Source organism: Thamnophis sirtalis, unplaced genomic scaffold, assembly GCF_051295495.1.
Source record: "Thamnophis sirtalis isolate CommonGarterSnake01/CBP01778 unplaced genomic scaffold, rThaSir2_p1.2 scaffold_1, whole genome shotgun sequence".
Classification (NCBI taxonomy): domain Eukaryota; kingdom Metazoa; phylum Chordata; class Lepidosauria; order Squamata; family Natricidae; genus Thamnophis; species Thamnophis sirtalis.
Window position 1 is genome coordinate 114,004,332 of NW_028261381.1, and position 23,265 is coordinate 114,027,596.

Consider the following 23,265-nt stretch of genomic DNA (forward strand, 5'->3'; position numbering starts at 1 on the left):
CCATAAAGTAATGTATGCAATGTATCTGAAATGTATTTGTCCTTAATAATGCATAAAACATTCCATACAACTTGTTTCTGAGTCAAGATGGCTGTCTAAAAACCTTTTATTGCCTTTCTATTTGCTAATAACATATCAATGATTTGCTGAAAAATATTCTTAAATCTAAAAAAACCTATTTGTTGGATTAATATTAAAATAATACCTATATTCAAGTTTCTTTTGTGAACTACAGAAGTGACTAATTGATCATTTCACTTTTTCACTGATAGGTTGCTGATGTATTACAGTTCTCAACAGAAACAGGTGGCTACCTTCCACATAGAATCAGCACTTTACAAGAGTGTTTAATGCGATATTTTAGGCTGCCTGACAAATGCATTTCTTTTTTGGAATACAAACAGCAAGCAATGGAGGTAAGATGGCTCTGATGGCATCATGGTGGGAGTTGAAGGAAATCAGATCTGCTTTGTAGCCCATTATTTATTTTATAACTTCTTAAAGTTGTAATTGAAATTATGTCTAAAATAGCATACACTTAATACTTATCCTAAATACTAATCCATGATTTTTCTTTCATTTGGTACTGAGCTAGATGTTGCTGATAACAAGATAGAAATTATGTGCGAAATATTTTGTAGCTTTTCCAAATCAAATAGTTCTTTGCTGTTAGACCAGGGTAGTCAACCCCCCGCCCATGGGGCAGATACGTCATGTGCTGGCCACTCCCACACCCAGTTTAGCAAAGGGGGAAAAAGTCCTGATACGTCCCATGATGCCATCATGACGACGTGAGTTTGACACCCCTGTGTTAGACCAGTGTTTTTCAACCTTTTTTGTGCAAAGGCACACTTTTTTCATGAAAAAAATCACGAGGCACACCACCATTAGAAAATGTTTAAAAAATTAACTCTGTGCCTATATTGACTATATATAAAGTGTTTTTCCCACGGCACACCTTACACTATGTCACGGCACACTAGTGTGCCACGGCACAGTGGTTGAAAAACACTGTGTTAGACTATACCTGCAATTCTACTAACAAAGTCAGTTTTGAGTAATACAATATAATGCAATAGCAGAGTTGGAAGGGACCTTGGAGGTCTTCTAGTCCAACCCCCTGCCTAGACAGGAAACCCTTTCAGACAAATGGCTATCCAACATCTTCTTAAAGACTTCCAGTGTTGGGGCATTCACAACTTCTGGAGGCAAACTGTTCCATTGATTAATTGTTCTAACTGTCAGGAAATTTCTCCTCAGTTTTAAGTTGCTTCTCTCCTTGATTAATTTCCACCCATTGCTTCTTGTTCTACCCTCAGGTGCCTTGGAGAATAGTTTGACTCTCTCTTCTTTGTGGCAACCCCTGAGATATTGGAACACTGCTATCATGTCTCCCCTAGTCCTTCTTTTTATTAAACTAGACATACCCAGTTCCTGCAACCATTCATACGTTTTAGTCTCCAGTCCCCTAATCATCTTTGTTGCTCTTCTCTGCACTCTTTCTAGAGTCCCCACATCTTTTCTACCTCGTGACCAAAACTGAATGCAATATTCCAAGTGTGGCCTTACCAAGACATTATAAAGTGGTATTACCACTTCTCGTGATCTTGATTCTATCCCTATGTTTATGCAGTCTAGAACTGTGTTGACTTTTTTGGCAGCTGCTGCACACTACTAAATGCAACCATTTAAATGGTTGTCCAATAGGACTCCAAGATCCCTTTCACAGTTACTACTGTTGAGGTACCACCTATACTGTACCTGTGCATTTTGTTTTTGTTGCCTAAATGTAGAACCTTACTCTTTTCACCATTGAATTTCATTTTATTAGATAGTGCCCAATGTTCAAGTTTGTCAAAATCCTTCTGTATCTTTAGCCTATCTTCTGGAGTGTTGGCTATTCCTGCCAGCTTGGTGTCATCTGCAAATTTGATGAGTTCCCCATCTATTCCTTCATCCAAATCATTGATGAAGATGATGAAGAGTACTGGGCCCAAAACAGAGCCTTGGGGTACTCCACTGCATACCTCAAAAATACTGTTTTGTACTTTTTCATATAGGAAGATCCTGAGGTCTGGTTTGTGCGACCCCTTCCACCTGTATTGTTGAATATATTAGCCCTGGAAACAGCGTATCTCCTCCCTCTCCGTTTGCTGCTGCTTGGTGAAATTATGTCTGATTTAACAACATTAGTGGATAGTTACTTGAATGCATTTAGGCAAGGATCTGCAGATCCCCTGGGGAGCATCAAGGTGAGTTCAATCTCAATTGTACACTGTTTGGTAGGATCATCTAATTTATCAATGCTATTAGCTACTAACTAAAGTACTTTATTGGCATTGAATCCTGCATTAGGGAAGATTTTTTTTTAAAAAAAAAACCTTTGCTGTCATTCTGTTTTAATTATGTGGAAGAATGGCAGTTGTAAAACTTCATTAGATGCTTTACATTTTATTGAGAGAGAAGATGCAAAGCTCCTATTGAGTTGGATGTTAGTATGCATATTAATTCAGAATTTCCATTTAGCAGAACAAGTATATTAAAAATGTATTGTTCATTCTTCCTACTATATTTAATTGTGAAAAGAATATTTTATCTATATTTCTTATTACATATCTTTTTAGGGCATTAGTAAAAGAGAAAGTTCATTAACATTAAATAAAAGGTAATAGTAGTAAGTTAAATCAATAAAAATTGATGCCAACGTTGAAATTTAAAATATAAAAAAGAAATGGAAGTAAGTGTTCACCTTATAGCAAAATAATAGTAGTATTGGAACAGGTACAACTCCTGTTTTTAGAATAGAATAGAATTCTTTATTGGCCAAGTATGAATGGACACACAAGGAATTTGTCTCTGGTGCATAAGCTCTCAGTGTACATACAAACAACAAGTGATATTTTAATGTATCTAATGATCAGTGGCTTCATATTTTTGGGAATATTGATGAATGTCATATTAAAAATATGCAATAAATACTCCGTGTGTACAAAGGATTCAAAACAGGTAGTCTGCAAACAGCTGCAGCTTTGGATCTTGCTTATACATATGAATCCATGCAAACCTCATTTTAATGCTGGGATGAAAAGGCTGGTGTGTGGCCACATCATGTGTGAAGTTTTTCAAAGAACAGAGCTGATTTAATGTTTTGAAATAGGGCTTTAAACAAGCTTTGCCGGTTACCTTTTCTAAATACCTTGCACAGCCCTAGTAAAATTGCCTCATACATATAAATATTCTTCAAACATTATAGAAAATAGAACTTCTGAATTCAGTGCAAAGTGCTGTATTGTTCATATTTACCTCATTCAGTGATAAAACACAGCACTTCAAAGAAATAATGATAATCAAGTGCTGTTCTCATCTGTTTGTGTTCCTGTGTTAATCAGATATCTTCTATGGAGTTACCAGAAGAACTACGACAACTGGCAGATCTTTATAACATCCGAAGAAAAACTGCAGTGCAAAAGTTCCAGCTCAATGAGGAAGGTTTCCTTATCAGGGGAATGGGGGCAATAAGAAGAAAAAAGGCAGAGAATGAACCATATCCTAAAACATACTGTCCAGATTCTGATACCCAGGGCAATTATAAAAAAGAAGAGATATATAACCATGATAACCAAAAGCCCATAGTTGTCAATGATGAGATAGACTCTAAAATGGACATTGGAAGAGACAAAGGGGAAAATAACCACAAAGAAAGTTCAGTTTTTCTCTAGAAAAAAAAAACAAGGCAGCTCTTCTTCAGCTCTGAGAAGCTTCTTGGATGAGAAGAGAACCATCTTCAAAGAAAAAAACAAGAAAATCTGGTTGCCTCTTTAAAAAAGCACCTTTGGGACAACCATGACCTGGATGACTGAGAATTTCTATAGATATTACTGTATTTTTCAGAGTATAAAACACACCTTTCCCCTCCCCAAAAGAGGGTGAAAATCTGGGGGCGTCATACACTGAATACAGCATTTTTGGCCTGCTGAAACCCCGCCCCCTTCACAACAATGGACGTGCAGAGGGTTTGGGAGGCCTGCAAAGTGCTCCTGGGGGCAGCAAAAACGAGCAAAAAACAGGCCGTTTTATGCTCGTTTTTACAAAAAAAACCAGCACTCTACAAGCCACCTAAAGACTATACATGCCCCTTTGGGCAAAAAATGGACCCATTTTCACAAAAAGTGGGCCATTTTTTGCTCATTTATGCCTCTCCCCCCCCCCCCCCAGCCCCAGGAGCACTTTGCAGGCCTCTAAAACTCTCTGCATGCCCGTTTTTCACAAAAAATGAGACATACAGAGGGTTTGGGAGGTCTGCAGATTGCAAAAACTTTTTTTAAAATTTACCTCTTAAAAAACTTGGTAAGTCTTATCTATTCTGTCTAATTTTCAGAAAACATGACACTATTTTGAGATTTCTTTTTCCGTTCAGTAAAACAATTTGAATGTTCAATTTAAAAGAAAACTTTAGATTTGTTGTTAGTCTTTATGTAGAATGGATGTAGTAATAAAATTGCTTATTTCCAAAGGGAATAGTGCAATGGATCTGTGTTATTGTGTACAGTCTGTCTTTTAAAAGAGCTGGATCTCTCACTCCTTATTTACACCAATTGGGACCAGCCTTGGAGAAAGGAGCCAAACCAGTGCAAGACTCCTATTACCCAGTTGCAGACCCTGTAGCCAGCACAAAAGGGTACCAGGGTTGATGGTATCAAAGGCTGCTGAGAGGTTAAGGAGAGCAAGGATGATTGCACTACTCCCATTCCCCTTTCACCAGCAAATAACAAGAGTGTAACTGGGCCTGTATCCTGACTGAAAGAGGTCCAGACAATCCCTTTCATAGTCGGGAAATAATATGTTCTTATTTAGCAACTGCTTATACCGTGAGTGTTTGCATTACAATGGTGAGGAAAAAATAACTTGCAACCAGTCCTCAAATTTGAAATTTTGCAAGCAAAGAAAAGCTGAGGAAAGATCATAAGCACAGAAGTGCTTTCATTTGGCCAATCCTATTACTTAATGATTGTTTCCAGCCCCAACTGTGTTCATTAAATGAGGACTACTTGCAGCAGGAATAGTTTTTAGCTACAATGCAATCAATGACCAATGATCAATTAGACTTCAAGACAGTCCTCTAATCTGACAATTATTCATGTTTACGCTCTAACCCAGGGGTGTCAAACTGGATTTATTCGAGGCCCAAATCAGCATTGTTCTCTGTGGGCCAGCTAGGGGAGCGGGGAGACAGGATGGATGCCTCCTGCAGCACCCTGCCAGTTCACACCTTGTGCCATGTTTTGGCTGGCAGAGTGCTGCAGGAGGCCATCCAGGCTGAAAACGGGGTGTCGAGGGTGCTCTCCCATCCCGTTTTGGTTGCCAGAGGCACAGCAGACCAGTCCTTTGATATTTCCAGGCCAGCCCCGCAAGCCGGATTTAGGCACCCTGCGGGCCGGATCCACCCTACGGGTCTTGAGTTTGACACTCTTGCTCTACCCTCTGATGCAAAAGAAAAGGAAATCATTGAGTTTTATGATCAAATTCAAATTGACATTGATAAGAGATGAGAAAACATCAATTTGATTAAGCTATGGAGCTTTTTCTGACACCTGAAACTATAAATGATTTGCAGGGACTAGTAATGAAACTCAACAAGCACAGTAAAAATTTGATACTAAGATTAAAGAAGATTAAAGAAGTACAGGTATAACAACCAGGCTTCGAAATGACATTGAAGATACTGAAGCGAGGGCTAGCTTCTGCCTTTTAAGATCAACTATCAATGGTAAAAGAACAATATTGTATACTACACTAGTACTTTGCAAAGTAACAATGATGGCATTAGAAAATATAGTTGCATGCCACAGTGTGTCTTTTGTACAAAAAAATCATGCAGAAAATAGTTCTTATTTGGTTGCACTACATAGGCTAAATTTGGAATTTGAAGAAGCAGGATAGAAAAATTAGTGACACTTTTCAATATCGATTTGTAGAAGACTCAAAAGTACCAAGATAGCCAAGAATCCAATGAATCACAGAATAAATCAAGACTATTCTCACTTGAGGAACAAATATAAAATCTTACACAATATTCTATTGTGTATTGTAATATTCTTACAAGCCAGTCACACATCTGGTGGGACCCAGAAAGGCTTTCTCTATGGTCGCTCTTTCCCTTTGGAACTTCATCTCTGCAGAGATTAGACCAGCCTCCACTTTGACATTCTTTTGCAAGGTCCTGAACATCTGGTTTGCCAACGAGTCTGGGGAACCCAGAGTAGGATGGAGCCCATCAAGTGGCTCGCTTGATTGCTTGTCACTGTATATGTGTCAGCTCCTCTTCATTTACTAATTAGGAAAGAATGACCACGAGTCTCCATGTGTGGAAATCAAGTGTACTTTTACTAATTAAAAATGATTAAAAGCATAGCGAAGCGAAATCTGAACATTTAGGCGCGAAAGCGATTGACATATAGAATAGCCCATTCCCCACCCCTTGGCATCACAGTTAGAGGCCAATCATAATTCTCCCAAGTGTCAGGTGCGAGATAACTTCAAAAGGCATCACGAAGATGGAATGTAGACGCCATTAATCCTGGCGGGAAACTCCCACGCATGCGTAGTCCGAGCAGCCGGTGAACTCCAGAACTTTCCTCCAGCACAAAGAGTAACCCCACCCAAATACCATGCCCCCCCTCCCTGTTTCATGGCAGCCGAAGCAACAGCAAAGCAGAGGCTGACAATATGTGTGTGTGCGTGTGTCTTTTAATATTTGAAAGGCTGTTACAAAGAATGGGGGCAACCTATTCCCCAAAGCACCTGAGGGCAGGGCAAGAAGTAACAGATGGAAGCTTATTAAGGAGAGATCCAACCTAGAACTAAGAAGAAATTTTCTGTAAGTGAGAATAATTAATCAATGGGCCAGCTTGCCTATTGAAGTTGTCAGTGCTCTATCCTAAAGTTTTTAAAGAAAAGATTGGACAGCCCTTAGTCCTGAATGGTATAGTGTCTCCTGCTTTAGTAGGGGGTTGGACTAAACGACCTCCAGTGTCCCTTCCAATTCTCTTATTCTGTAATTCGTTAAATCTAGCTCTCTTGAGAAATCTATAATGTGAAAGAGAGAAGGAAGACAGTCAGCATCAAGGCAGATAAACTTGATTATAAAGGCAATGGTTGCACTTTTGGAAAACCCAAGGGCCCCAGTTGCAGACCAAGCATCATGGAGAAGAGTCTACCTAGTGACATCAATTTTATGGCACATCAGTAATTTGGGATTTATTCATCTTTCCTGTAATGATATACCCCTTATTAGTTCCAAGGTATATAATGATAACACAACCAAGGCAAAACCAGACAGCCAATTTGGTACTAGATTAGAAATTGGGATACTTTGAAGTATATATATACCTTGGGCATGAAGCCAGCTAGGTGACTTTACTCCAGTCACTTTGTCTCTGTCCAGAAAAGGCAATAGAAAATCACTTCTGAAAATGTTACCCAGAAAGCTGCAGAGACTTATCCAAGCAGATGCCAATACAGATAATCCTCAACTTACGACTAGAATTGAGCCCAAAATTTATGTTGTTGAGTTTTGTCCCATTTTACAACATTTCTTGCCATAGTTGTTAAGTGAATCACTGCAGTTGATAAGTTAGTCAAGTGACTCTGGCTTCCCCATTGACTGCTTGTCAGGAGGTTGCAAAAAGTGATCACATGATCCTGGGAGCTACAACATCAGTTGCCAAGCATCTGAATTTTGATCACATGAACACGGGGATGCTACAAAGGTAACTGTGAAAAATGGTTTTCAGTGCCGTTGTAACTTTGAACGGTCACTAAATGAACTGTTGTAAATCGAGGACTATCTGTAGTCAAGGCTGACTTGAACACATCCAAAAAATCCCCAAAACTACTTTGGAGAGTCTGCGCTGAAATCCTTAAAATGAAAACAATTATTACAGTTTTCACCAATTAAAAAAAAATCTCAAAATGCTGAATTGGATCACAGAGTCAGAGAAAATAAAATCAAAGCATGCCAGGTGTTTTCCGACTTATTTTAAGTTCTAAAATAGTCATCTACAGCCATTGGCAAGCGACAACGCTAGGAAAAAGGCCCGATTTTAACGTATCTGAAAAGATGGTGAAGGTTTTTTATGAGCCTACTGTCCACATAACTGGAGACCTAATTCACCTAATCAAAGTTGAGGCCTACCTGGGCCCGCAACTACTCTTTATGCCTAGCTAAGATTAGGAGAAGCAATACGTCACTTCCAGGGAGGTCCCGTTGGAATAGCAGTCTCGCGACTCTTTCCTTGAGCTTCGCGCGAGAACGGCTAACTCACGCTAGTTTCTGGGAGCCGAAAACACTCGGCAATTTCCGTCACTCTCAGACTCAACCAATCGAGCGATAAGCCAATCGTTTCTGGATTACTTCTTTTGGGTTCTGTACGGGGACCGAGCGCGGGATATGAACTTAAGGTCCGCATTAAAATTGCGGCGAAGCCCATTGGGGAATGTCGCCGTGTCTGCGCTCAGAGCACTAGCTGGGGGTGCCGCTTTCGATTATTCTGGCCTGGCTATGGCGCCTCTCCTCCCCCCCGCCATGGCTCCCCGTGTCCCTGCTCCTCTCCTCTCAGTGAGCGAAAGTGGCCGCCGCCGCCGTCCCAGCGCCCGCAGCCGCCGCCTCCTCCTCAGCAGCAATAGCGCGGCCGCCATCTTGTCGAAGCAGAAGTCGAGGGCGCCGCGGCAGGACACAGGCAGCGCCAACGCAGCGAGGGGCGAGAGGCCGGGAGGGAAAAGCGGGGCGGACAACTCAAGAAATACCCTCGGCCTAAGCCGAGCTACGCGCGCAGGTGAGGCGCTGTGATTCGCGGGCCCGGGGCAGGTGGCAGCAAAGCGGGGACCCGTTAGACCAGGCCGCGGGATCAGCCCCTGTCCGACCACTCCTTCGCAGTCCCCCCGGTAGTCGCCCCGGCGGTCGGGCCTACTCTTAAAGGGACAGGATGTTGCCTTGAGGGGGGGGAGACCCGTTAGTGGGGAGGGTGCTGTACTCCGGGGGTCTCCCCTTTCCCCCCACCCTCCAAAGCTTCTGCAGGGCGAGGGAGGCTCCTCAGGCGATGCTTCGCTACCTTCTGGCCTCGGGCAGCACGCAGTGTGTGAGTGTATGTGTGTGAGTGCGTGTGTGTGTTGGTCACACCCAGTCCACGGTCACACGTGCGCACCTTGCTTGCTCCATGCCTGGCAGTCGAAAGCGAGGAAGCCGCCCGGCCTAATCAGTGCCCTTCTCTGAGATACGCGATTTCTAGTTGTGGGAATACTTGGGGAGAGAGATTCATGTTGGTATGTTGAATGAATCTGAGATTCAGGTATGGCCGTTTATCAAGGATAAAAATCCAAGAGCTTGGAGTGTCAATGTGCATCTTTGTCACCTTAATCAGAAAAATCTATCCTATATGTATAAAACCAGGATAACAATCCTAATATTCCCTTGTATTTGTATTCATGTCATGTATTCATAATCATGTCTATACTTATATCTGTTATCTAATTCATGCTTGACGAAATAAATAAATAAAATGAAATACATTTAAAAAGTGCTTCTTCATGGAATGTAACACACAAGTAGATGATGCTTTTAGTGGCTTTTGGCATCGATTGTTGCACCAAAGGTCTGATCTTTAATATTTTCTACAAACTAACAGACCCTTAATGGCTAGCAATCTTGGCTCTCGGAATTAGACTTTGTATATATATTTTTTGATTAAATGTACGAGTTGACCAAACACTGCAGTGAAACACAGCACAGTATAGAGGTGGTCACTTTTTTAACCCCTTCTTGCATGCATGGTCTGCATATCAGATAAGTTCTTGTGGTAAATTGATTTGTAGAACTTGGGTGTTTCTGATGTTTAATTTGAGTTGAGATTGTGAAATGTAAGGTGCAATTAGTAAAGGTGCACTTGAGAAATTATTTGGAAAAAAGGTGATTCAGAATGCCTGGAGTGCAAACTCAGCTCTGTCAACTCAAAGAAAGATGTGGTTGCAGAATTACAGAATGGTACTCAAGTTTTTTGTTCCCATGTTCTCTAAAGCACATTTTCTGAATTGTTTCCCAAGTCTTCCCCAGACCTAATAAAATGTTTATTTGCTTTAATAAAATCCTTCATAATATTAAATCAATTTTATTTTGATTAAGCAGTGAAGCACCTTATTCAGTGATGTTGAATTAGGAATGTTGTTTGGAATGTGATGTTTTATATGATAATAAAAAAAATCTGTGTATGACGTATTTATCACCGGAGTGTTATTCCTCAATTAGATATTCTTCTACACGATTGACATGTACATTGGTCACATATCAATGCATATTTATTTATTTTTATTGATTATTTATATCCTGTCTATTATTTTTGGAGCTAATTCAAGACAGTCCAACAATTTAGAGCTAATTCAACATGTCCAACACACTTTACTCCTATTTTCCCCAGAAAGCATACCAAATATTTGTGATTATGTCTAACTATCCAACTAACAAAATACTGGTGTTTTTTCCTCAAAACCTGAATGGCTTTTGAGGATACTGAAAAGGAAATGTATTAATTCATTATTACGCTTGTTACCTTTCCAGTTACATATAGAGTTATTCCTTTTTCAAATATGCTGTTTTGCCTTTCTTAATATTTTGAATACAGGAGATATTTGAGGTATGAAAAACACAAGAGAAAATAAATCCTCGTACACAACCAAGGGAGATGGGTGGCCCTTATAGATCATAAAATTTAATAAAATAAATATTAATATTTTTATTCTGAACTCATACTTTTAGAAATAGAGCTCCATTTTTTAGAAATTTATGAAATTAAGAAAAAAAGGGATCTAAAATGTAGAAATGCCAGTATTTCATATGCAGAAAACGAGTGATTATACAACTTTTCCTTTTTACAAAATGTGTTTTTAGAAGCTTTGTCCCTTTCTCAGTGTTCTAAAATTAATCTATTTCATGCAGAGGAAGAAAATACCTACTTTCTTCTTTCATTTTATCATAGCATTGATGAACTTTTGTTTGCATTTTTAACTCTGCCTACCTGCTTCTATTAAACATCCCCAAAAAATGGTGACATATTACTCCGAATTCAGTAACCATGCATATATTTTCATTTTCCCTAAATTTTCAGGTTCTTCCCTCAAATTTGTTTTGCAATATTATCATTTCTGGAAATTTTAAAAATCCATAATTGAACACAATTGAATGCATTTTGATTATGAGTTAAGGTAGGAATTGGATGCTTTGCAGCATGCTGTTTGTTGAGGCTTGCAGTTTTCCTTCCTGAACTTAAATAGAAAGTCACATAATCCTCCAAATAATATTTTATATAAATTCTGTCAAAGTATTACAAGCTTTTGAATATTTTAGATATGGTGCTGACTGTAATCCATGATGGCAACACTGGCCTGCTATGATGTGTGAATGTCACCCAAAATATAGGTTGTACAAATAGTTTGTGATTCAGCATATTGCGGAATCATGTTTGTACTGATATGTGGTGCCAAAACAACTCATGATGTATGACTTAGCCTTTCATAAGAAAGAGAAAATTGAGTTCCCTGAGTAAAAGTATAGGTGAGGTTCTATGTGTATAATCCTTGTGCAGCTACAAATACAAATGGCCATATGCTGCTATGGGCCATTGACATTAGTGTAGTTAAAATGCTATATACACCTAACAATAAAACATAAACATAAACATACATACTTTAATTAAAATAGGAGCACTGACTTGACAATATAATAGACTTAAAACAGTTACTGTAGCTTGATGATATTTTACCCAAAGCTATAATTTGCAATAAATCAGTCCATGTGAGATAATAATGGACTGTATTTGTAATGTCACCTATGTCTCCTTCCCCCACCATAATAGTCTCAACTGCAGTTTCAGAGATCCTGTTGGGCCCTTAATACAAGTACAATACTAAGCATGCATGCACAGTAGCATTCTCTACAGGTGGTTCAAATATTTTTGGATTAAAAGCATGAATCATTTATACAAATGATTGAAAAGTGGATGAACAAAGCATATACATTTCAGTTAAAATAAATAATTTCTAGTGCTTACTTTAGAAGACAGAAAATGCATTGGAGAAGAGTAGTTTTCAGTACGTTGTGGGATATTGCTTATATTAAGATAGATGCTTTTTGTCAGGGATAGGAAGAGGAATTGCTTATTGGAAGTTACAGTAAGCTCAAACAGAACAACTTTGTCACTTGCCTTCTTAGGTCAAAGAAAATGAATGTTATATGTCCCATAACAATTCCCAATTCCCAAGTACCTTGGAGCCTTTTCTACCTGTTCCCAGGAGAAGGCCGCCAGACTGGAGAGATTCCTGTATTGTAGGCAGAATATAATAAAGCAGTTAGCTCAAACTCTGTACCTGTGGGTCTGGTTGTTCGCACCTGATAAATACTTTCTCATGGAACATCACTACTAGTTATGCATCATCCTTGACCTCCCATTCAGATATCATCCTTAAGCTGTTTTAAAGTTTCCCATTTTTTACACTGACAGATATAATTTGGATAAAATCCAAACTGATGCTTTGTATTGTGCAGTAGTGATAACTTTCCTGTTTGCTGCCCAGTGGTGGGTTCCTTCTTTTAGGCAGCTGAAGTGAATAATCAGCTGGGGAATAGATCCTGTTCAGTTAACTCTAATAGAGAAATAGTTGCAATTGCTAAGAGTTTTTATTAAAGAAACTTTCAAAGTGATTTTTGAAGTTAAAATTAATTGGATTGACAACTTTTTTGCTCTAACAAGGCTCTTGGGCCCTTCAGAGTTGAGGGGTGAATGGCTTAGATAAGAACTGGATTCACTGAAGTTTAGTTGTTTGTAGAGTCTCGAGTGTTAATGAAAGATGAATGAGCACTGAAGAAGAGTATAATTTTAGAGATATTTTCAATTGAGTTATAGAACTTTACACATATTAATTTGTTACACTTTGTAACTGAGAAAACTCGGGACAACATTCTAAAGGTAGAGCCTTTCCTTCCAAAGAAAAAATAAAATTTGTATTTGTTAATTTTTTTTTCTTTAAGAAGAAATTAATTTTATATTGAAGGACATATAAAATGAACATGCAGTCCAGATTTCTCTTGTGTTGAAAAAGTCAATTGATTTTGTGTATATTTTGCGATTGGATTACTGTCATTCATTCTGCATGGGGCTGTCCTTAAGCTAATATGTAAAAAATTACAGCTGCCATTCATTGGTTGGTCAACAGTGGTATTACAGAATAATTAGTACTGTGGAGGGTTGTAGTGATTGCTGGATCACTTCTGAGTCCAAGGGGCTAATTTATACTTCAGATCCTTACCATCTTCGAGGGCTACCTGTTAATACTGTATCATATGCTAAATATTTTAATAAGAATATAGTCGGTTCTCAGAGTGGCCAACCATCTGGCCAAGTTAGCCCAGTAGGGACTTGGTTTACATTAGTTTTACCACAGCTAGCCTAAACCATTCTGAATAACCTATGAGAAGACAGCAAAAAGCAGAGCTTTCCATATTTCTTTGCTGTTACTTAGATTTTTAGATCAAATTTGGTGTCTAGTTTACACATCTTAGGTTTAACATGTTAGTAAACCCACTCACTTATATGTAAGACCGGGTTTCTGAGTTATAACATTAGATTACATTAGATTAACTTGCAAATTATGATTTATTTGCTGTGCAAGGCCAACTAGAAAGTGAGTATCTGGATGTATTTATTGTGCTAATGACTTGCTGGTATACAATTTATGGAATAAATTGTATTTTGCTCCATTTATTCAGCAAAACGCAATTTATTCCATAAACAGAAGTTAGCTGAAAACCAAACAAATTATATTATGGTTTAATATAACCAATTCAGCCCATAGCAAGGGCATTCATGGGGAGAGTCAGCAAAATCAGATGGGAATTATGACTGCTATATTGATGCCTGGCCCTTTTGTATCTGTATCAAGGTCACATGCACATAAAAGAGATAGGGCTTTGATTGTGTACCATCTTCACTCTTCTGATTATCCATCCTTATGTGCACAGTGATAGCTCCTAATGTTTCAAAATTTCTCTTTACAAAAATATTTTTAGCATGCATTTCAGTTTGCTGTAGAAACAAAATTATGAAAGTCAACAATTTTCAGTTCCTGCTGTGCCATGGCCAGGTCTGCTCAGTTCTCTGAAACATTAGGTTTTGGTGCATATACCATATGTTTCGGAGTATAAGACGCACCCTTTTCCCTCAAAAAAGAGGCTGAAAATCTGGGTGTGTCTTATACACTGACCTCCTGAACCTCCGCCCCTTTGCCAAAATGGCCGTGCATTACCTTTAGGAGGCTTATAGAGTGCTTCTGGGGGCTGGGGAGGGCAGAAATGAGTGAAAAACCAGTTGGGTTTTTTTGCTCAATTTTGGCCAGCCCCCAGGAGAACTCTCTAAGCTTTCTAAAGGCAATGCATGCCTTTTTTTTTGACAAAAAAACGGGCCCATTTTCACCAAAAATTGGTTGGTTTTTTTGCTAGTTTTGGGGAGGGCACCCCCAGGAGCCCTCTACAAGCCTCCTAAAGGCTATTCATGCCCTTTGGGGGGGGGGTAACGGGCCCGTTTTTGCAAAAAATGGGCCATTTTTGGGAGTCCTGCAGAGTGCAAAAACTTTTTTTTTAATTTGCGTCTTCCAAACCTTGGTGCGTCTTATACTCCAAAAAATACGGTATCTATATATTTGGATTCTGCAGGATGAATGCCTCTTTATTGACAGTTATAAACCATAATGACCACACTGGTCCTGTTAGGGTCATAGATAGAGGTTTTTCAATTTCCTATTCTAGGGGAATCTCAAAGACACCTAGCCCCTTCCATGCCTAAGGAGGGACTAGAACCTGGGGGGACCTGGCGCCTGCTTCAGCACTTTAACCATTATTTCGATGTTGTTCAGTCACTAAGTCTTGTTCCACTCTTCTCCGTAGCCCCCCCTACTGTGCTGTAGTTTGCCCAAATTAATGTCCATTGCATTAATGACACTATCTAACTGTCTCATCCTCTACCACCACATTCGCCTTTTTATCTTCGATCTTTCCCAACATCAGGATCTTTTCCAATGTGTCCTCTCTTCTCATTAGGTGGCCGTAGTATTAGAGCTTCAGCTTCAGTGTCTATCCTTCAAAGGAACTGTCAGGATTGATTTCCTTTAGGATTGATTGTCCTGGTAGTCCCAAGGGACACCACATCTCGAAAGTATCAGTTCTTAGGTGCTTGTCCTTCCTTATGGCACAAACTCTCACATCCATACATTACTACTTGGAAAACCATAGCTTTGACACTACAGAACTTTGAAAGCAATGTGATGTCTCTGCTTTTTAATATGCTGTCTAGGTTTATTAACAAATTTTAATTTCATGGTTGTGGTCACCATCTGTAGTAAGCTTGGAGCCCAAAAGATAAAATCTGTCACTGCTTCCATTTCTTCTCCTTCTATTTGCCAAGACCAGATGCCTTGATCCTAGTTTCTTTAATGTCAAGTTTCAACCCAACTTTTGTATTCTTATCTTTTACCCTCATGAAGAGATATCATCTGCATGTCTGAGGTTGTTGATAATCTTAATTCTCGGGAGCTAGCATTCAGCTAGCATTTCACATTATGTACTCTGTATATAACCTAAATAAGCAGGGTGACAATATATACAGACTTGTCATATTCCTTTCCTATTTTGAACCAATCATTTGTTCCATGTCCAGTTTTATTAACTGTTGCTTCTTGACCTGCATACTGGTTTCTCAGGAGATAGGCAAGATGGATTCAGAAATTTGCTTGAGGTCTATATCAAGATAATGCTGTCAATGGCATAAGAAAGAGTGAGAATATAGGAGAGTTTTTAGAAATTTATTTGGACCAGAGATTAGAACACAATTCCATTAAAGCAGAGATTTGTTTGTTATGATACTGGAAGCAAAAGATAAGCCTAAAATAGACAGGATGCAACCCCTGTATAGGGTGATATACAAAACACACTATACATTTAATCAATATGGAAAATAATTTTATGGGATTATAACTTGTATATTAACAAGTATATACAAATAATTGGATAGTAATAATTTTTCTTTGGGGAAATATATATGGGGAGGATGTAATTTATTTGCCTATTTCAGCACCATCTCCATATTTTCTCTTTCAGGTGGAATTAACTTTATGTAGAATAATTGTGTAATTCTGCAACTTCTGATTTCTTAACTATATTCTTCTTTAGGCTTGCCATGTGTGAAATGTGATGTAGGAAAATAATGTACCGTATTTTTCGGAGTACCAGACATACCTTTTTCCCTCAAAAAAGAGGCTGAAACTCTGGGTGCGTCTTATACACTGAATGCAGCATTTTTTTGCCTCCAGAAGCCCCGCCCCTTCACCAAAATGGTCGTGCATACCCTCATGGAGGCTTTCAGAGAGCTCCTGGGGGCTGGGGAGGGCAGAAATAAACAAAAAATGGGTCAGTTTTTTGCCCCACCCCAGCAGCACTCTATAAGCCTCCATAAGGCTATGCATGCATTTTTTTTTGACAGAAAAATTGGCTTTTTTGCTTGTTTTTTGCCCCCCCCCCCCCAGGAACACTCTGCAAGTCCCGTCCCCCCCAGGCTATTCATGCCTTTTAAAAAAAACGAGGCCGTTTTCATGAAAAACACCTTTTTTGGGAGGTTTGCAGAGTGCGAAAACTTTTCTTTTTCCCTTTCGGAAAGCTCTTTAACTGATTGATGAGAATTAGATTGACCAAGTGCTGTGTCAGCAGAAACAAAGTCTTAGGTGCTGCAGATTGTCAGCAATTTCCTTCTCCAGTACATGGATAAATACATCTGGAAACATCTACCTACCTACCTACTCTCTCTCTCTCCATACCTACCTACTGTGTTTCTCTCTCTCCCCCTCTATCTACCTACCAACCTACCTACTCACTCTCTCTCTCTCCCTCCCTCCCTCCCTCCCTCCCTCCCTCCCTCCCTTTATCTACCTACCTACCTAACTACTCACACTCTCTCCCTCCCTCCCTACTGTATTTCTCTCTCTTTCGTTCCCTCTCTATCCCTCTACCTACCTACTTTTTTTTAAAAAAATGCCTCTTCAAAACCTTGGTGAGTCTTATATTTTGGTGTGTCTTATACTCTGAAAAATATGGTACTTTCTCCAGCCACTGAAAAAAAAGATCCAGAAAATAAGTATGATATGTTAAACTACTACATTTTGTTTCGAAACAGCTGTGCGTTAGGAGACATCTTTGCATGAAGAGAGACTTGTTCTATGGCCTCAGAGCTGGGTTCAGGAGAGGATGGCAACTGCACAGAGCTGGCAACGCCTCTCTATCTGCGGTATTTGGAGAAAGCTCTGCGGTTGGATCACTTTTTACGACAGACTTCTGCCATCTTCAATAGGACTGCATCCAGGTATCAAAACCATTTTGATGTGGACTTAAAAAACTACTCATTTCATATTCCAACTATCTTAATTCCTAATTAGTTTCCGTCATGAAGGTGAATGAGCTCCAAAAGGATGGGGACCTACAGATAACTCAAATGTCAGCTTCAGATTTTCATATTCAGAAAGGAGCAGAGTGTATGCCCAAATATCCACATGCATATCCTTGTGCTGCTGTTAATGTTTTTAACAGAATGGGAGATGTGACCAGAACTTATGTGTTTATTTTTCATTTAAGTTCTGAAAGCATAGGGTATTTAAAAATACACATACTAAGTTTGCCAAAGTCACTGTTGTTTTCTAATGCGAACTGGAAAATTTGAAATCACGGAAGAAGAAGAAAGATTTCTAGAAAAATGGAAGAAAATTGAAAGTATACCAAACTATACAGTACTGAATGTGGAAAAATGTACTTTATATAACAGTATTTTTAAATTGTATTATGTTGTATATTTATAAAATTATACTTGATTTTATCTTATTCAGACATCTAATACATAATATCCATTTAGGGTTAGAGCAATGGTCCCTAACATTTTGTGGTACGTGTTTTGGCAGTGGTGGTGGGGGGGGATAGTTTTGTGCACCAAATGGAGCTTCATGCACTTGCCCACCATATGCAAGGCCAGGTTACCACTGGGCCGCAGACTGGTTCTAGTCTGTGGACCGGGGGTTGGGGACCCTTGGGTTAGAGTGCCAGGCAACAATTGGTTAATCCTGTCTGAGTATGGAAACTAAACAGAATTGGGCATAATTAGTACCTGGAGACCACAGAGAATATCAGGGTTTTAGGCTACACTAAAGTTGAAAAAGCATTCAAGAAGGTGGCAGTGGCAAACTGCTTTTATTGCCAAAAATACCTTAAGTATATCGGTGTATCCACAGGATTTGAAGTCAACTTTACTTCCTTCTGGTGTTAGAGATGAGAAAAATGAAAGTTGCTCTGGAGCAGTGGTTCCCAAAGTGGGCAGTACCACCCCCTGGGGGCGGTGGGATGACTTAGGGGGGCGCTAAGAGGCAAGGGGGGCAGCAGGCGGCAGAGAAGGAGCCTACAGCTTCAGCTGGCCAGCCTTCCATAAATGCCCCTTCTTTGTTGATCTGCTCGATACTACCACTGCAGCTTCTTGTTGCTGCTGTCCCCCACCGCGAGTTAACAGCAGAATCGATCTAAACTACCAGCGGACTCAACCACCACCCAGCAAAAGAGAGAGAGAAAACATAGAGCGTGTGCAACTGAGCAGAGGAGGGTGGGGAGTCACTAAATCGGAAGACACCGCACCGCTCCCACACGGCGGCTAGGCACATGCTGCTCAGGGCTTTCCCCCTGCCTTTCGAGACCGAGTGCCACAGCTCGGAACAGGCGTGCTCCCTGAGCCCGCCGCAGACATGGGCCACTCCCGTCCTCCCCCCCCCCGTCCCGTCGAATGGTTGTTTCTGGCCTCTTGCATACCGCACATTCCTCAGGGTAGCCAGTCTGTCGGCACGCACTCTGTCGATCTGCGCATTGTGCGCCAAGGGCAGCAGTACCGCGTTCCGCAGGCAGGGAGCCCGCTTTTCTTCAGGCGCGCGAAGGGGGATCCCGGGACCGGGGATCCCCATATGTGCGTGTGGCAACTAAAATCCTCCCGCAACATAAAAAAGGGGGTGGTGGGTGGTGTTCTTTGGGTGGGAAGGGGGCAGCGGGGCAATGGCCAAATGAAATTTCGACATGGCCGACGACAAAGCAAGTTTTGCATGAACTCCAGGGGTAAACTGGTAGGAAACGGGCCGCTGTTTTTAAATGTCTTTGAAGACAAACCATCACCCAAAACTACTGGAAACTAGAGCCAGGAGTTAATGCCACCGAAAAGGCTCCTCTGATACCGTAATAGGAGAGGAGAGGAAAACAGTTCTGATGCTTTTAGAACAGTGTCTCTCAACCGTGGCAACTTGAAGATGTCTGGACTTCAACTCCCAGAATTCCCCAGCTAGGGAATACTGGCTGGGGAATTCTGGGAGTTGAAGTCCAGACATCTTCAAGTTGCCAAGGTTGGGAAACGTTGCACTCTGCTAAGTGACTTAAAACCAGACATTGGGAAACTGGTATCACTTCATCAAGCCCATCAATCACATTACGAGCCAAGGTGGCGCAGTGGTTAAATGCAGCACTGCAGGCTACTGCTAGATCAGCAGGTCAGCGGTTCAAATCTCACCGGCTCAGGGTTGACTCAGCCTTCCATCCTTCCGAGGTGGGTAAAATGAGGACCCAGATTGTTGGGGGCAATATGCTGACTCTCTGTAAACCGCTTAGGCCTGAAAGGCCTATGAAGCGGTATATAAGTCTACTGCTATTGCTATTGCTATTGCTACGAATTTACTGAACAGTGAAGTAGTTACTAAATTTTACTGAGTTTACTAAGTTACTAGTTACTAAGGTTCTTGATAAATGACTATCAGACTTTGAAAACCTGGTATCACTGGATCATGTTCAACAATTTTGTTGAATTAACATTAACTAAAAAGGTTTTTAAATTGGATTTTGAATAAATGTGCAATTGTTACAGTTTTGAATTTTACTGTTACTATCTTCCTTCTGTTGTGCAAACAGACCAGTCACATGACACTCCTCCAGCCATGCCCACCAAGCCACGGCCATAGAACCGGTAGTAAAAAAAATTGAATTCCACCACTAGGTGGGGGGCACTGAGGATCAGTTTGTAGCACCAAGGGGGCGGTGGACTAAAAAGGTTTGGGAACCACTGCTGTGGAGCATAACTATTTTTTGCAACATTACTTTTCTTTTATTACCGTATATACTCGAGTATAAGCTGAGTTTTTCAGCCCACTTTTTGGGCTGAAAAAAGCCGCCTCGGCTTATACTCGAGTCTACAACTGGATCCGGCAGTGCTGTTGCCTGTTGGAGGAGGAGGAGGCGAACCAGCCTGCCACCGCCGGCCACCGCCAGCCCCGCCGCTCTTCCCGCCCCCTTCCAAGCCCCACAGTCCAGCGGACGCAGCAGAAGCAGCCCCGGGGCTCCGCTGCCGCTCCCTGCATTTTCTGGACGGGGTCTCGCAGGAAGGAATCCCCTCTCCAAGGGATCCCCGTCCAGAAAATGCGGGGAGCGGCAGCGGAGCCCTGGGGCTGCTTCTGCTCCGTCCGCCAGCTGGTGGGGCTGACCCTGATCCATAAACACTGCCGAATTCAGCCTCGGATCTTTGTCGGGACCTCTTTCTGGTCCGCCTCTGAAGTCCATATTCTCCATAGTCTCTCGAACTGCTCCCCCCCCACCTCCAGTTTCTTCCTAGTTTGATCCCACGCGCCGCTGACCTAGGAACCACATACCTCCCAGCAGTTTTTTCAGGCTGCTCCCAGATGGGAAGGGAGGGGGATTGTAAACCCCTTCCACACCCTGGCTCCTCCTCTTCCAGAGTTCAGGCTCTCTTTCTTTCTTTCTTTGAAAGAGAAGCCCAAATTAGCCAAAGGGGGGAAAGCGAGCGAGCGAGTGAAGCAGTGGGAGGGGGAAAGGTCCCTGTGAAGCCCTGCGGCCAAGGAGCGCTGCCTGCTTTTTAAGAAAACCTGGAAGGGGAAGAGGGCGGGTTTTTTTCCCCTCCCTTTTTCTTTTCGTTCCCGTGGCTCAGCCTCTCCTTTCCTTGGGGCCGTCACGTTTACTGTTTGCAGTTCCTTTCTTCGTATAAAAACCCCTCTGGCTCCAACGGGACCTCTTCCAAGAATACCGGGCGCAAAACTGCGCTCAGTTTCTGAAAGGTGGCCACGATCCCCAGTGGAAAGGCGTTATTCCCCTCAGTTGTGAGGGCAATGCTGCTCGCGACTTTCCCCTAAATGTTGGAGAAAACTTTTCGCCGCTGTCCTCCTCGGCTCATTTGGGAAGGACGATTGTAACAGGTCGAGATTTCCTTTCAAAACAAAACAAAACCAACCCCTCCCCCGGTCCCAATGTTTCAAACAACCCCCTTTCCTGCTGGGAAGAGCCCAGCCAACCCCCCGTCCCTTCCCATTCGAAAGGGAAGCTCGTATCACCTTCTAGAGAAAGTGGCAAATGCCCTCCGTGACTTCCTTGGTTTCTCTCCGGGCTCTGCTCTTCGGCATTGCCCTTGGGGAAAACTGCCGCGGTTTGTTTCCGTGAATATATTAACAGGCGCGCGGAAAGCAACTAAGCCAAGGAGCGTACGTAGTCCAGCCAAGCGAGTCTAGTTTCCTGGGGTCCCTTGCTCGCTCGCTTTCCCCCCTTTGGCTAATTTGGGCTTCTCTTTCAAAGAAAGAAAAAAAGAAAGAAAGAAAGAGAGCCTGAACTCTGGAAGAGGAGGAGCCAGGGTGTAGAAGGGGTTTACAATCCCCCTCACTTCCCATCTGGTAGCAGCCTGAAAAACTGCTGGGCGTCCCCTCCGCCCGTCCCTGCCAGCCCAGCCAGGCTGCGATCGGCGGCTGTCCCTGCTACAATCCACGCCGCCTGCCGCATCAGCAGAATCTACCGTAATTCAAGAAATCTTAATCTTGACAGCATTGTTGGGATCTGCGGTGAAGAAATTACTTTAATCAGTGAGGTAAAGTCCTTTCTTCCCCCCCCCCCCCCGGCAGCTCTGATGCAGGCGTAAGAAAAGTCCTCTCTTTCCCCCTCACCAGAGCTCGGGCGAGCGAAAGAAAGAACTTTACCTCACTGATTAAAGTAATTTCTTCACCGCAGATCCCAACAACGCTGTCAAAATTAAGATCTCTTGAATTACCTACGGTAGATTCCGCTGATGCGGCAGGCGGCGTGGATTGTAGCAGGGACGGCCGCCGATCGTAGCCCAATTGCGCCAGGGGGTTCCGCTGGTTGGAAGAAAGTCCTCCGCGCCACGCCTGCGCCCCAAACAGAGCTGGGTCCAATCAGCCTTTTTTTCCCTTTTTATGCCCTGTCTCAGACGTGCGGGCGCGCATGCTGTGAACTTGCCCACTTAGACGTCGAGGTTGCCGCGTGCTTAGCTGTGGCCACTCTTGTATTTTCCCCTTCCTCTTACGTGCCCCACTTGGTGCAGCGGGCTAACGCCGGTGAAAGGAGTGGGGTGGACACAACTGGTAAATTATAAACCACAGATTTTAATCCTATTTAATTTTTAATGGTATCAAATTTAGCTATAAAGTGGCTTTACCTACGGTACTTTTTTTTCCTGGGCCTGCTAAATTCTAGTCCCTGGTGATACAATGAGTTAAATGCATTCTGGCCTGGATTTCCTATTGTGCAATTTGTGTCATGGACTTAATCATTTTAAATTCCATAAAATGCCAGTACAAATTCTTTCTGCCAAGAGATCAGAAAAAACAATGCTCGAATCTTCTGATATTTAAATGATTTATAATGTTGTTTAGATATATAATTTGGATTACATTTGAAAGCTATGCATTGATTAAATACTATGGAATACAATCCTGTGGCAGTTCTTCTTTCTTTTTTGGTTTTAGAAAAGGATAATTCCCTTTTTAGCCAGGTTTTTTGAATTAAATTAACACCAGTTTTTAAGTAGATTTCAATTTTAAAAAAATCTGTTAACTGCTTTGAATACCTTGATGGGGTACAAAACTTAAATAATAAAAAAATTGTACATTCATTTTGAAAAATAAATGCAATACTTGATTAATTTCATATCTTTATTTATCTTACAGAGCTAGTTTACTATTTTTTCTTTGAAATAAATATTCAAAAACATTATTGGTATCTATTTTTATTTTTGAAATTTACCGGTAGCTGCTGCATTTCCCACCCTAGGCTTATACTCGAGTCAATAACTTTTCCAGCTTTTTGGGGTA

At 41.3% G+C, this 23,265-nt stretch overlaps 2 protein-coding genes across 11 annotated transcripts in view; both read left to right on the forward strand.

Moving 5' to 3' along the window:
- Window positions 1-4,518, forward strand: part of EXD1 (exonuclease 3'-5' domain containing 1) — a 30,853-nt gene extending 26,335 nt beyond the window's left edge. For all 10 annotated transcript variants that reach the window (XM_014058018.2, XM_087722515.1, XM_014058019.2 and 7 more), the window contains 3 exons: window positions 273-416; window positions 2,061-2,252; window positions 3,390-4,518. In XM_014058018.2, coding sequence (XP_013913493.2) covers window positions 273-416; window positions 2,061-2,252; window positions 3,390-3,719 — 666 coding nt within the window. In that variant the 3' untranslated portion in view covers window positions 3,720-4,518. The remainder of the gene's footprint in view (window positions 1-272; window positions 417-2,060; window positions 2,253-3,389) is intronic.
- Window positions 4,519-8,434: 3,916 nt separating this feature from the next.
- INO80 (INO80 complex ATPase subunit) overlaps window positions 8,435-23,265 on the forward strand; it is a 58,399-nt gene continuing 43,568 nt past the window's right edge. Inside the window, exons 1-2 of the mRNA XM_014058015.2 lie at window positions 8,435-8,834; window positions 17,265-17,450. Of these exons, the coding sequence (XP_013913490.2) occupies window positions 17,308-17,450 (143 nt within the window). The 5' untranslated portion in view covers window positions 8,435-8,834; window positions 17,265-17,307. The remainder of the gene's footprint in view (window positions 8,835-17,264; window positions 17,451-23,265) is intronic.